The following is a 13,935-nucleotide window of genomic DNA, read 5'->3' as shown; positions in this document are numbered from 1 at the left end:
GGACTAAGTGAACCCAAGGCCATGATCTACAGATTCCTCCTTGTCAAACCTGGAATTCATCTCAATCTATCAATGACCCCGAAGCCTCTGAACTCCATGAGTTCACTTTCAACCCTGGTGTCAAAGTTATAAAAAAAAAAAAAAAAAAGGCATGGGGGAGGGCCAGTAATGGAGCCTACATACCAAAATGTCATTTTTGTGCTTGAAAATTTTGCTGTGCATGTGGTCTACAAGTTCACCATGCTCTTAAAAGTTGTTTTTATAATTCTGTCCCCACACCTGATTCAACAAGAAAGCGTCTCAGCTCCACTAATCTTCCTGTACTTCTCCATTTCAGACAGTGAGCACAGACTGGACTCTTTCCTGTGGATTTTGGTTGTCTCCTGAGATGGGGTCTTGCTTTGTAGCTCATAGCGAATTCAGGATTCCTCTGCCACAGCCTCCTACATGTTGGAACTGCACATACAAGCTAACATGCCTGGCAAATATTTCCTCCTTTCAACTAATGTCCATGAAAAGACCTCAAATACTTTACTGAGCCTGTTCTAACTAGCATAGGCAGGTACAGTCAAATGTATTTTCTTTCATTCCCCAAGAAGAAGATGAGAAAATTTATTTTGGGACATCTTCTTTCTACTCCATATTAAAAACAAAAGTTAAAGGAAGAAAACACATCAGACCTGAAGGCATGTATATTTCATTATTTCTTTCTTGTTTCTGCCTCAAAATTCCATGTCATTCTTAACATTCCCTAATCTTTTCATATCTCATAATTTTATATTCAAATTATCACACAATGTGGCTGCTTCTGTTCTTTGGTTATCCACATACATGACACATAATATAATGTCTCTTATAGCCATTTGTGGTTGATATTTTGTTTGGGCAGACAAGCTGTTACTGAGGCTTCCCTGGAAGTTGTTATGTAGCCCAGGCTGATCTCAAAGTCACCATTCTGGTTCTCTTACCTCCTCCTCCCAAGTCCTGAGATTATAGGTATAGGCCACCACATCTGGCCCCCATATATATTTTTAATCCACAGTGATTATCTACTAACAACCACTGATACTTTACTACAGAAAACACTCAATCTATTGAGTGTCCTTCAGGATAAATACATCAATAATTTAAAGCTAACTGATAAAGGCTCACAAGTCTGTTCCCTTTAATTTTATATTACTTCAAAATATTTATACACTCATCCACATATACCAAATGCATACAGTTTGTAAAAATAAACTTTAGGTTAATTCCAAACACACACATTTAAGGATTCACAGTTTAACAGCAAATTTATATGCAGGTCAAAATGAATATAATTTTACATTCCTAATTTACACAGCAAGCTGACATGTTTGAATATCCTTTTTAAAAGATTTATTCTTCCTCATAAATCTCAGCAATAAGGAAAATGGAGACATAAACCTCAAGCTATGTCTATAACAGTATCAGTCATTGCAATATTATCTTTACTAACAAATGACCCAACTTGCTTACTAGGTTCACAAAAAATGATATAAACATATTATACACAACACACAACAACAAACTTACACACCCTGTCAACAAACACAAACACTGTCAGTGTTTGACTGTATATGCTTTGATCGAAGAGTCTATACATTCTCCTAGGGTGATTAAGGAACAATTGGAGCTATATAGCATATTTAACTACAGAAAAATAGGAATGGATGGGGAAGGGGCTAAAAATAGTTGAAATACACAAGAGAGCTATTTACAAATATGTATACACTTTAGCCATATCTTTTGTCGGGAAAATTTCTTTTGCAGGGTTAAATTTACTAAGTGGTCCAGAGTATGAGAGGTTTCGGTTAGTAATTTTCATTTTCATTCCTTGGTGCATTTATTAAAAAATAACACTTGCAGGTATTCCTCCCTTGGAATTCCTGCATCTCCTGGGAGAGCTTTCTTTAATAAACCTATGCTTGTTCTGCTCTGAAAAAAATTAAAAGTGGAAACAAAACACTTGTCAGTTGGAGCATCCTGCAGTCCCAGGTACCCAGGAAACTGAAGTAGGAGGACTGTTTGAACCCAGGAGTTCAAGGCCAGTCAGTGAGAACTGTTTTAAACAAAGAAAGAAAAAAAGAAACAGTTGCAAATAGCACATCGACTAGCTATCAAAATTCAGAAAAGCCTGTCTAACTGAATTAAGAACAAAAATCATTAAACAGAAACTGGATCTGCCCAGTAATCTTAAGAATTAGAAAGCCCCAGATCCAATCTCTAGCATCGCAAAACAAAATGCATAGATTTATCATTCACCAAGTGTACCAAAACCACTTCCTCTTCCACTCAGCTCCGCATCCCACAAATTCTTCACAGCTTTGTCATGATGCTTACACAGAGCATGTACAGTTGAACATAATGATGAGGACTTATGAAAATACTACTGTGTACATGGCCGGTAAGCTTACACTGCATTGGGATCTATCAGGTCACAAGGACACACGGGTGCAGGTGTCCTTTTGGGTATTACCAGTTTCTTGATATGCCCACTGATACATGGCTGCATAAGAACAATGAGTCCAGGCTGGCGATCAGGCCCATCGTCCGCTGGAGGCAAAGCTTCTGCTGAATGAGAAGTTTATCTCGGAGTTCTTGTACTTTCCCCAGGCACCAAAAGGCACCACCACTGCAGTACTGTTGTCCTCAGTGCCGTACTGTATTGCCTGCAGGTGCCAAAGAAGAGAGCAAAGAGCTGGAGTCACTGGACTTCTGTACACACAGAGAGCATCTCTCGAAAGCCAACTGGTTCTACACAGTGAACAAGCAATCATCTAACAAGGTTTGTGACTGTTTCCACCCTGCATCTATGTTCCACATGGTTATTAGTTGCACATGCGTAACAGTCCATCCAACTGCTTCCTGCCCTCCACTGTAGCCATCTTGGTGATGGAAACACCAGTGAACTGAGACACACCGCTGAGTGGCTCCCAAAGAGGATACACCTGAAACCCTTAGCATGGTGCCAATCATGGTAAGGCCTTAATAAATGCTAATTCTTACCAACAAAACTGCTGGCAGGAATTTAGCCCAAGAAATTAAAGAGCTTTGGAGAGAAATTTTTTTTAAAAAATACATGTTTGTCTGAAAACACTGGTAAAAACCTACCCCTTTGTATACTAACTTAAAATCTCAGAAACAGGTATGTACAAAGTCATGACAAAACTGTTTATAGTATTCCTTCTACAATGGTTAAGTGGGCATAAACTAAATTGCCTGCAGCAGGATTGAAAATCACTTAGAAGTGACCAGTTCAAATGGCTGAGGGCTAGAGTCAGTACTGTTCAGAAGTGCTTGGGTTGCAGTTAGCAGCAAACAGATCAGAAGATCTCACAGCCTGAGGCTAAACGATATCTGGGGTAAACAGCTTCAAGGAATGTAAAAGGTTTACAAACAAATCATAAGAGAAAAACTTGTTTAAAATGTATTAAGTATGTATCAAATGTACCATTCTTACTATTTGGTTGTTAAATATAAAAATAACCATTAAAATGGTGATAAAATAATAAGCAAAGAGGAAAAACAAACAAGAAATATGAGTTTTTTAAAGATTTATTTATTTATTATGTATATAGTATTTTGCCTGCATGTATGCCTGCAGACCAGAAGAGGGCACCAGATCTCATTATAGATGGTTTGTGAGCCACCATATGGTTGCTGGGAATTGAACTCAGGACCTCTGGAAGAGCAGCCAGTGCTCTTAACCTCTGGGCCATCTCTCCAGCCCCCAAATATGAATTATTAAATCCCATTCTAGAAGTTAATTCCACTAACAAAAAGATGCAAGCTAAACAGTAAAATCTCTGTTTTTCTCAAGGCTTTGTGCCTCACTCAGCAGTAGAGTGCTCACCCAGCATTGGAGACCCTGTGTTCAAATTCACCACAACACTCAAGCTAAAACACTATACACCTCTGCTATCCTTCATCCTCTTCTCTCTGGGAATTTCCCACCAGAAGACCTGCTAAGTCACCTGTTCGGTCACGGCATGGGCTGCTTCATTCGGGTCATGGCACTGGTTGACAAAGTCACAGATCTCCTGACTATTCACCATGAAGTTAATCCCATCTGTGGTGAGGACCAGGAAGCTGTCATCCCCATGGTAGAGCTGCGACCAGAAGCAAACAAATGGGATTACAGACGAGCCTGTGCCTCCCAGTGACTCATTCTCTTAGAAACTGCGTCTGTTTTGCAGAGTGGCCATCCGTGTCAGAGTTCACGGGCAAACAGAAAATGTAGCTGGGAATCAATACCACCCAGGATAAACCAAACTTTGACCAGAAATACCGAGGAAGAGGTCAGACAGTCAAATGTTGAGAGTCTAGACTTCAATGCTACTTTCATTATTTGGCTGGGTGAGTACATTTTATCACTTGATAGTGTGAGCCTTTATATGCTTTAGTTTGTGTTAATATTTCGATTTATTTTTTAAAAAGTGAAGATAGTTGTATCTCTTTTGAACAGAGGCAGCCACACAGCAAATCCTATATAAGTATTTGTTTCACAAAATGAATATAAGTGAGATATATATTTTTTTTCTTTTGAGACAGGGTTTCTCTGTGTAACACTGGCTGTCCTGGTACTAGTTTGGTAGACCAGGCTGGCTTCAAACTCACAAAGATCTGTCTGCCTCTGCCTCCTGAGTGTAGGGATTAAAGGCGTGCACCACCACCAACCTGGAGTGAGGTATCTTTTTAAGGCCAAAAATCCTTCCTTGAATTCTGAACGTTCTTGCCCTACCGTTTGTGGACGCCCACATTATACTGTGCTGACTCAGCTCCAGAGAAGCAAGCAGCAGGTCATGCATCATGTTGGGGTCAGGTCAGAGTAAAAGAGGCGCTATGCTTTTCGAACAGAAATGGCTGACTGGAGAGCTGAGTGGCGAAGGCAAGCCCAGAATAACTCCCAAGCTGAGAGAACGCCTCAGGCGTTGGGAAAGGATGGGCCAGAGAGGCCCTCTACCAGGGAAAAACAAAAGCCACCACCCTCCTCAGGCCAGAAACTAGCATCTTACTTATAAGTTTATTCTTCACTTAAAATTAGTCCCTCTTTAAAAACATCTTTCCATCAGGTAGATCTTCCAGGACAGCCAGCAGCCAGAGGTGAGTCACGAGTCATTCTCTGTGTATGACTCAGTGTCTCTGACCCCTTCTTACCTTAATCCGTGTTGTCTCGGGTTCTGCTATCACACCACTGGCTTTAAGATCCAAATCTCCAATGCTCCTTGTCATTGCAAGTCTGCCATTTACGTGGGGCTGTCCCAAACTGTTCCAAGATACAAACCCACCGCATTTCTTGATCCTAGTTAAGAAAAAGTAAAATCGATAATGATGATGATGATGACAATAATGATATAGGAAATTAAAGCACTGGTTTAAATATCAGTTTTACAATTTGAAATTTAGAGCCTGGGATGTCAGCAACCCGCCCCCCCTCCCCCCATTCCCCAGGAACTTAAATTTCGAGTTTAAAGCAAGCCTACGGTAAATGCCAAAACTTTTAAGTCCATAAATAACTAAGATAAAAATGACCAATTTGGGTCACCTGTGGTGTACACACCCTGACAACCCCAGCACTTGAGAGACTGAGAAGGGAGAACGCAGATGCAACACCAGATCTGCACAGCGAGATCCAGTCTCAGCAAACCCAAACCAGCCAAAACAAGAAAATCGGGGCCAAGGTAGTGGCTAGGCACAGCAGGGCTGGCAAAGAGGCCCTGGTGTTTTACGCCAGCACAGGGAGGGAAACGCCACACTCCGTTTCTATGGCAACTACAGCTGTCATCCCATGAAATGGCTGATCATGGGGGCAGTACCTTTCTTTCTCATCCTTTCTTTCCGGGGTATGGTCGGTGGTCAGCTTCATGGGTTTTCCTTTTCTACACAAAAGAGCCCGGCTGTCTCCAACACTGGCTACAACCAGTTCAATACCATCTCTCAACAAGGCGACGGTTGCAGTAGTCCCAGAGGTCAGGAGGCTGGCTGCAAATATTAGAAGATACAGTCTCAGTTAGCGATAGAAGTGTCCGGGTATGGAATTTCCACTAAAAATAAAACAGAAGCATGATCATTTAAGGCTGCCCCGTACCATTCTAATTTAACAAGAGCTATGCAAATGAAATGCCAACAAACTATGTAAGTAAGACCATGCAGAGAAACAATTAATGTTTAATTTAGTAACAGGGCTCCATGCAAACAGAAAAGTCAGTAAACTAATTTGGCGAGCAAAGCACCCGTGTCTCCAAATGGTCTGTGTGTGAAAAGCAGGGCTGACTAAAACTCACAATGAGGATGCCTTTGTGTGCACAGCAGGTGTCAAAACAAAACACGACCGCGTCACTAATCTGGTTGCTATGACAGGATGGCAGATCTGCTGGGCCCATTAGGTGGGCTGCCTTTCTAAAACCGTGAGATTTGGATGATTCTCCTCCACTCCTCACTCCTGTCCAGTCAAAGCAGTACTACTCATAGGTGAGGAGAGAAAGGCCAAGCACAGACCATTTGCTCTTCAGGCACTACAGTGTATACATTCTTACCTTCTAGAATCATGACAATTTATAAACGTACACACACACACACACACACACACACACACACACTAAAACAGTTAAAGACCCATACCCTTTTCTGGTTTGGGTCTTGGTTTGTTCTACACCTGAAGAAAAGCCCACCCCCCACCCCCCCACCCCCCCACACCCTTAGATTATAGATCTGAGCGGTAAAGAATGAAATTCATTCCAGTTCCTCATCAACATGGCATACTTAACACTATTAGCATACTTAAAACACTATCAGATCACAGAATCTGCAGCCAAAAAGCAGACCAGCATAGCCAGCTGCAACCCCTGCAGCCCTGCCTGCATGTCAGCAATATGCATCTTCTCTGCCATCAAGGGAAGGCCAGCGTTGCCAGGCTTGAGGCTGCCGCTCCTTTTCTGCTCAAGCCAACCACGTTTGTGTGTCCTCCTTTGATTTATTCCAACATTATCTGTTCTGTGTTGTTAACACTTATGAAAAACGTTGAAGGTGCTTTGAGCCTTGTGGAAAGTGGGACTACCATGAGACTGTGAACCAAAGAACACTGCAGCAAAGCGGCAGAGGCTGAGAAGTAACTCATTTAAAGCAGGGATTACCTGGAGTAACACTGTTAACTGTTTAAAGCATTGCCACAATTTTCACTGGATTGTTTTTTTCAATCTGGTAATAAGAGTTCCACATCCAATCACTTGACTGTTGCTCTATGTAATAAATGTAGAAAGCTTCCTGACCATCCAAAGGTGACTTACACTCTACAAGTTGATTTAGAAAACTGTAATTGACTTAATTGACAGTCAAGTTTTTACAAGATTTTGTTTAAAGACAGCATCTAAAACTTCACCAAATAATGTATTTTAGAGAGAGATGAGTACATTTGCCAGTCATTGTATTAAAATGCCTGCTTTAACCAGAAAAGTAATATGGAAAGGCATGGATAAAGTCTACTCAATCTGTTGTAGTCATGCTCAGTTTACTCTATTGGAAAACAGCATCTACAGTTGCACTCTCTTCCCATTCATCTGTTGATTTTGGAACCATTTGGTCCAGGCAATGCTGTCATACCACAGCAATGTCAGTGCATGGCATAAATGTTTTAACACAAAGACTAGTGATGCTTATCATACGTGTCTTACAACTTTCAACTTGATCTTGGTCAAAAGACTGTACAACAACGGAATCGTCACAGTTCAATCAACTGCATTACTCTTAAATGATTTTAAAAGGCAGGAAAGAGAAGACAGGCATTCCTTAGATGCAACGAGTCCAGGGGATTCTGAACTCTTCACATCAGCTGTCAGCAACAGCTTTTGAGAAAGCGATCTTTACCTGAAGATGACAAAAGAATTAACGTTGTATAAATGCAATGTCAGTTTGGGTTGGAGCTCCCAGCTCTCTCACCTCTGAATTTAAAAGAGCTTGGGCTTTTTTCAACTCACCTTCCCAGTTTCAAATCTCTGGACATATGGGGAAAGTTTCAAAACTAACCATGGACTCTGGCTTGCTTACGCATCTAAGAACATAAATAGTGAATCAGCACTTATTTCCATTCAACAGTTAACACAGAGGTCAAAAAGTCCCACTGTCTGCCCTAACAACAAAACTAGAAAATCAAGACAACATTTTTCAGTAAGTCTGAACACTCACGGGATACTTTCACTGCAAATTGTCTCAACTAACGGGCCACGGAGGAAGCGGGAACGCCCCAGGAGTTTAGACTAGGAACTGCTAGACTTTCAGCTGAGACAAAATTAAGCAGATCTCTCTTTCCACTGAAGCCCAGCATATAGCAGCGTCCACAGGCTCCAGGTCTAGAGCTGCCGAGCAGGCACGGTTCTCTGCCGCAAACAACACGTACAGAGGCAAATGGGAACCTCACCCAGAAATTACACACAAACATAACAAACCTGCAACACAAAGGACAGCAGAGAGAGCTGCAAAATAAGGGGAGGGGTTTCTGTTGGTGAAAATTTCACTCGCAAACCACACAATATTCCAGGCGATGCCAAACCAATGATTTCAAAACTCAGTAGCTTCAAGTTAATAGTATCTGGTTGTTGATCTATTTTTTTCCATCAGACTAACATTTCTCATAGTGTTGTAACTGAAGATAGAAGAAACTTACAAGCATATGCGTCTATCTATACCAAAACACACCAATGGTAACACAGACTTGTATCTGCATATGCATGCATGTGCACGCACAAGCACACACACACACTTAATCTTGAACACAGCAAAATCACTATTACTGAGTCAGAAAAAAAAAAGCACTGTAAATTTGGTTCACAGCAATATTAGAACTGTCCCCTAAACAAAATAGCTTGTATTTGATAAGCAGTACGTAGAGGATGTATGTGAACTATAGATTACTAGCTAACTGGGGTTTCAATATACATGGAGGAGCAATCAAAGCACCTCCTATGCCAGAAACAGGACACAAGATATTTGTTCATAGCAAATAATGCAGGAATTTAGTATGGGGAAGAACTGTTTCCAGTTGGATGACTTAAATCCATGGTTTATATGAAGGCCAGTGTGGCTCCTGAATGATAATGTGTGTTTATAAATTCATGCAATCATAAAAGGATGTTTCTGCTGCTCTGTCTCTTTCCCAGTGCTCCAGGTCAATAGGACATTAGAAAAATAATCACAATTTGGAACAGCAACAGAAAGGGTAAAATCTAACAACACCCCCAGTGATTATTAAGTTATGTAAATAATAATCCATATAAGCCAACATTGCTGCAAAATTTATTAAAAACGGGTGCTCTTGACAAGTATGACTCGTGAACACCGAAGTCAAATTAACGACCTGAAGCAGTAACAACACAATAAGAACAACTCTTCAATGCTGTTCTTATTTATTTTCCATTTGGTGACCTCCGGCATAAGAGGGGTCTTCAAAACTACTGTACAGGGATGGAGGTGTAGCTCACTGGTGGACTACTCACCTAGCACACCCACAGCCCTGAATAATCCTAGCACAGAAGGCAAATTTGCCTTTACAGCTCGTACTGTCTGGGAGTTTAGTTCTCTAGGGAGAGCCACAAGTGACGAGCACAGAATCTAAAACTCGCAGTGGTGCCCATCAATACCTGCCACTGAGTCGAAGCCATTCCTCTCATTCTGATCTTCTGTTCTTTAGGAGCGTGGCTGCTTTCAAAGCATAATCACTGTCCAGTTCCAGCAGTCACAGGATATACAGCCTCATAATCTGTGTTTTCTACCACCTGTTTGTTTTAAGTGGCTATGTGTAAAAAATAAAGTGATGGGGTATTTGAACTCACTGGCTGGTTTAAATGTAAAGAACACACTGCTATAAATTGAATTTAAAATTTGGAGGGTGGTTTCAAAGGGTTGGAGATCTAGTTCAGTGGTAGAAGAACACTTGTCTAGAATGTATGAGGCCTGTTAAAAACAAATAATCCCCACCGCCTGGTCTCACAGGAAGGGCTCAAGAGAAGTGAAAGCAGGGCAGACGCTAAGAGATGAGAAGCGAAAGTGGGTAGACAGGGGGACTGTGGTCCAACAGAAGGTTGCTAGCTGGCCCTGGCACACACACACACACACACACACACACACACACACACACACACACACCCCAAAAAGAATATTAGCTACTAAATAGTACTAATACTAAAATATTGTTTGATTCACTATTTCAACTAAAAATTTAAGTTTGGGCCGGGCGGTGGTGGCGCACGCCTTTAATTCCAGCACTGGGAAGCAGAGGCAGGTGTATCTCTGTGAGGCCAGCCTGGACTATACAGAGTGAGTTCCAGGAAAAGTGCAAAGCTACACAGAGAAACCCTGTCTCGAAAAACCAAAAAAAAAAAAAAAAATTAAGTTTGGATAACTTTTTTATTTAACAATTGGATTGTGTGAGTTATCTAAAGGTTCTCTTTAAGACATACAAGTAATGGCCAGGTGGTGGTGATGCACGCCTTTAATCCCAGCACTCGGGAGGCAGAGCCAGGTGGATCTCTGTGAGGCCAGCCTGGGCTGCCAAGTAAGTTCCAGGAAAGGCGCAAAGCTACACAGAGAAACCCTGTCTCGAAAAACCAAAAAAAAAAAAAGACATACAAGTAAAATGTTATAAATCCAAAGCCTCCTGAACTATAGTTATCAAAAATAAATGTTTTTAAATTCAACACCAAGTCTAATATTGATGGTTTTAATCACCAGCATTGATTATATCATTTTAAAAAAGCTTGGCTGCACTCATGAAGGGTCAATGAATTTTAATGTTGGCCATATGCCAAATGTTCTTGAACATTGTGTTCTACAAACCACGGCAGTGAATACAGCTGTTTGTAGAACAGCTGGGGCATAATCCTGATACTACATCCCATAAACATCGTGGTGATGATGCAGCCAAACTCACAGCCAGCCTAGTAAAGGATAAAAACAGACCAAATCCACTATTATAAAAATGCTGGGCCTATGCCCAGCTGGTGCATACCTTTCTGAGTTTGAGGCCAGCCTGATCTACATAGTCAGTTCCAAGCTAGCCGGGGTTGCCTAATGAGAATCTGTCTCCACCCCCAAAAAAGTAAAACCACGAGAAAGTGTTCCACTTCCTCTTCGTGTGTTCTACTCTTTAAGAGAACGAAAGATAAATCTTGAGCAGAAACTTCGCCCTCTGTCAACTCCTCACTTAGAGAAGGGGAGTGGAACCTTGGAGGAAGCGGTACCAAAGGAAGAAGATAGAATATTTCAACTAATCTACCAAGTGGAAACTGCTCTCTGGACAAACGGAGAAAGAATGGGCTCTAAAGTGTCCTGGGGAGTGTGACGGTAAAGTTCTCATGATCAGCAGGAAGGGGCTGGAGAAGTAGCTCAGCGGAACAGCGTACCTGCTGGCCAAGCATATTCCAAAGCCTTGGGTTCACCAGTGATGCGGGTGGGGAGGCGGATACTTAAACGGAACACTCAGCTATCCCGGGGTCCCCCTTCTCCCTCTCTTGATACTAAATAAGCACATGAAGAAGGCCCTAATCTCAGCTAACCATTTCTTCCCCTGGACTTGCAGCTCCTCGTGTGTGAAATGGGGAGAATTCCCATCCACCTGAAAGGGGCATCCCTGGGGTGCACTTTCTCATTAAAGGAAAGGACCGAACTAAGAACAACATCCTGCTCAAGGCTGTTCCCAGTCAGTTGGGAGGCAGACTCCACATGGCTGCTGCAGAAGTTACCAATGCTCACCTGATTAGAGAAATGCATTAGTGAGCTAAGTAGGAAATATTGGATATATTTTCTGAAATTATTTTGATAAACTTAGTCAAAATAAAAAAACATTTACTTTTAAAACTTATACCTAGTCCATGATTTTTTTTAATTCACTTGCCATGCCCTTCCTTACACTTAACAGAAACAAAAATATCACCAGTTGCCTTAGGAAATCTGCAAGATTGAGAAAGAGAAGACAAATATCTCCCTTCTGACTATACTAATGGATGCCAATTAGCCATTTTCTATCATACTTAAGACCTATTGCTAATATTCTTTTTTTTAAAAAAAAAATACATATTCATTTATTTTGTGTGTGCACGCATTTGTTTTTAAGTGTATGTGGACATGCTAGAGCATGTGTGTGAAGGCCAGAAGCTGACATATGGAATCAATGCATATTCATTTATTTTGTGTGTGCATGCGTTTGTTTTCAAGTGTATGTGGACATGCTAGAGAATACATGTGAAGGCCAGAAGCTAACATATGGAATCACTTCTCTTTGTTCCCCACGTGGGTCTTGGGGTTGGAGCTCAGATGGTGAAGCTTGGTAGCAGGTGCCTTTACCCACTGACCCATCTCTCTGACCCCCTACAGTAAATGATGTACAATAATCAACCTTGCAGATGTGATTATCCTGTAGTGTTTGCACTAGTGGTGTGGCAGGGGCATGAGATCCACTTAGTATGGACATCTTGTCCATAAAAATATAAATCAAATAGATTGAAACACTTTAAATGATCTTCGTAAAACGAAAATTCAGTAACAGAACCATTTTGGAGCTTCCCCTTCTGAAAGCTCATTATCGGACATAACAGTGGGACACTGACATCAGTGCAGATTCCAGACAGCATTTAAAATGATTCTTTGTATGAAGTTATTTCTGTAATAACTCCCCACAAGCAAACATGCAATAAGACGCCCACCACCGAAGGCCTTCACTGTTACTCTTTCCCCGCCCATTCTGGAGGCCCTGAGGCATGCCATGGCTCACTTACCATCAGCAGACAGGTGGGCATAACTTGAAAAGGCTTTATCTATTTCTAGAAAGGCCAAGGTCAGTACAGTTTCCAGGTCTTTCTCCCGAGGAAGCAAATCCCTTTGTGGAGGAAAGAAAGCTGCGATCATTCGGCAATAGTTCTCTGTTCTCAGTCAGTCCTCCAGAGTCACTCCGTACAACAGACCTCACGGCTCTCCTCTCAGACGCCTTTGCTGAAGATCCAAGGGGTAAGGAACATTTATTGACCCCTGAAGGATCGTGAAGTGTGACATTCTTGGGCTGAGAGGATCGTGCCATCACACCCTGGGTATGAGGTGCTGGAGATGTAACTCGGGGCTTCCTGCAAGCTAGGACTAACTGAGCTACCTCAAACCTGAGGCCTTTGAAAGGCATGACAATGTAAGTCTGAGGAAGTGGTGCTGGTGGTCTGCCTGCAAGACTAAGACTTAAGAGGTGAGGGCAGGAGGCCAGGAGTTCAAGGTCATCCTTGTTTTTTATAGTTGGTTCTAGCCCAGTCTGGGATATGTCAGTCTATCTAGGAAAAACAAACAAGGCTGTCTGAAGATGTCGTTAAGTGGCCGGGCCTTTGCCTCACATGGAAAAGAGAGAGAGACAGAGACAGAGAGAGACAGAGACAGAAAGCTTCAGCACCTTATCTTTTGAGTCATCTCACAATCTCCAAGTCCTGTTCTTTAAGAGTTCTCAGTCGTGCAACCCTGATTGGTTACAAGGTCCTTCATACCGACTTAAATCACTGAGTTTGTAGAGTGAAGTCAACCATTCAAAAATTAACGGACAAACTGACAACTACCTTTAACTATATGCTGGAAGGTAAAACAATAGCCCATGGCCATAGCGGTCACCCTGTCTCCTTCCTTGAGTTCTAGAAACAGTGTGATTCTCAAAAACATAGTAAGTGTGGTTTGAATGAGAAGAGCTCCCACAGGCTCATGCGTTGAAATGCTTGGTCCCCAGTTGGTGGAACTGCTTTTTGGAAAGGATTAGGAGGCGTAGCCTGGTTGGAGGAGGTGAGTCACTGGAGTGGGCTTTGAGGTTTCAAAAGCACACACGATTCCCAGTTAGCCAGCTGGCTCTCTCTCCCCCTCGCTCCCTCTCTCTGCTCCTGTCTGTGGGTAAGGATATAAGCT

The 13,935-nt window shown here is 42.0% G+C and overlaps 1 protein-coding gene across 4 annotated transcripts in view; it reads right to left on the bottom strand.

Moving 5' to 3' along the window:
* Positions 1–297: 297 nt before the first annotated feature.
* Positions 298–13,935, bottom strand: part of Ppm1k (protein phosphatase, Mg2+/Mn2+ dependent 1K) — a 64,149-nt gene continuing 50,511 nt past the window's right edge. For all 4 annotated transcript variants that reach the window (XM_037203781.1, XM_028895241.2, XM_028895240.2 and 1 more), the window contains 5 exons: positions 12,786–12,886; positions 5,838–6,003; positions 5,179–5,323; positions 3,996–4,130; positions 298–2,690 (listed from right to left, as the gene is read on the bottom strand). In XM_037203781.1, the coding sequence (XP_037059676.1) occupies positions 2,559–2,690; positions 3,996–4,130; positions 5,179–5,323; positions 5,838–6,003; positions 12,786–12,886 (679 nt within the window). In that variant the 3' untranslated portion in view covers positions 298–2,558. The remainder of the gene's footprint in view (positions 2,691–3,995; positions 4,131–5,178; positions 5,324–5,837; positions 6,004–12,785; positions 12,887–13,935) is intronic.

Source organism: Peromyscus leucopus, chromosome 3, assembly GCF_004664715.2.
Source record: "Peromyscus leucopus breed LL Stock chromosome 3, UCI_PerLeu_2.1, whole genome shotgun sequence".
NCBI classification, from domain to species: Eukaryota; Metazoa; Chordata; class Mammalia; order Rodentia; family Cricetidae; genus Peromyscus; species Peromyscus leucopus.
Note: the sequence above shows the minus strand (reverse complement) of the source record. Positions and strands in the feature narration are given on the sequence as shown.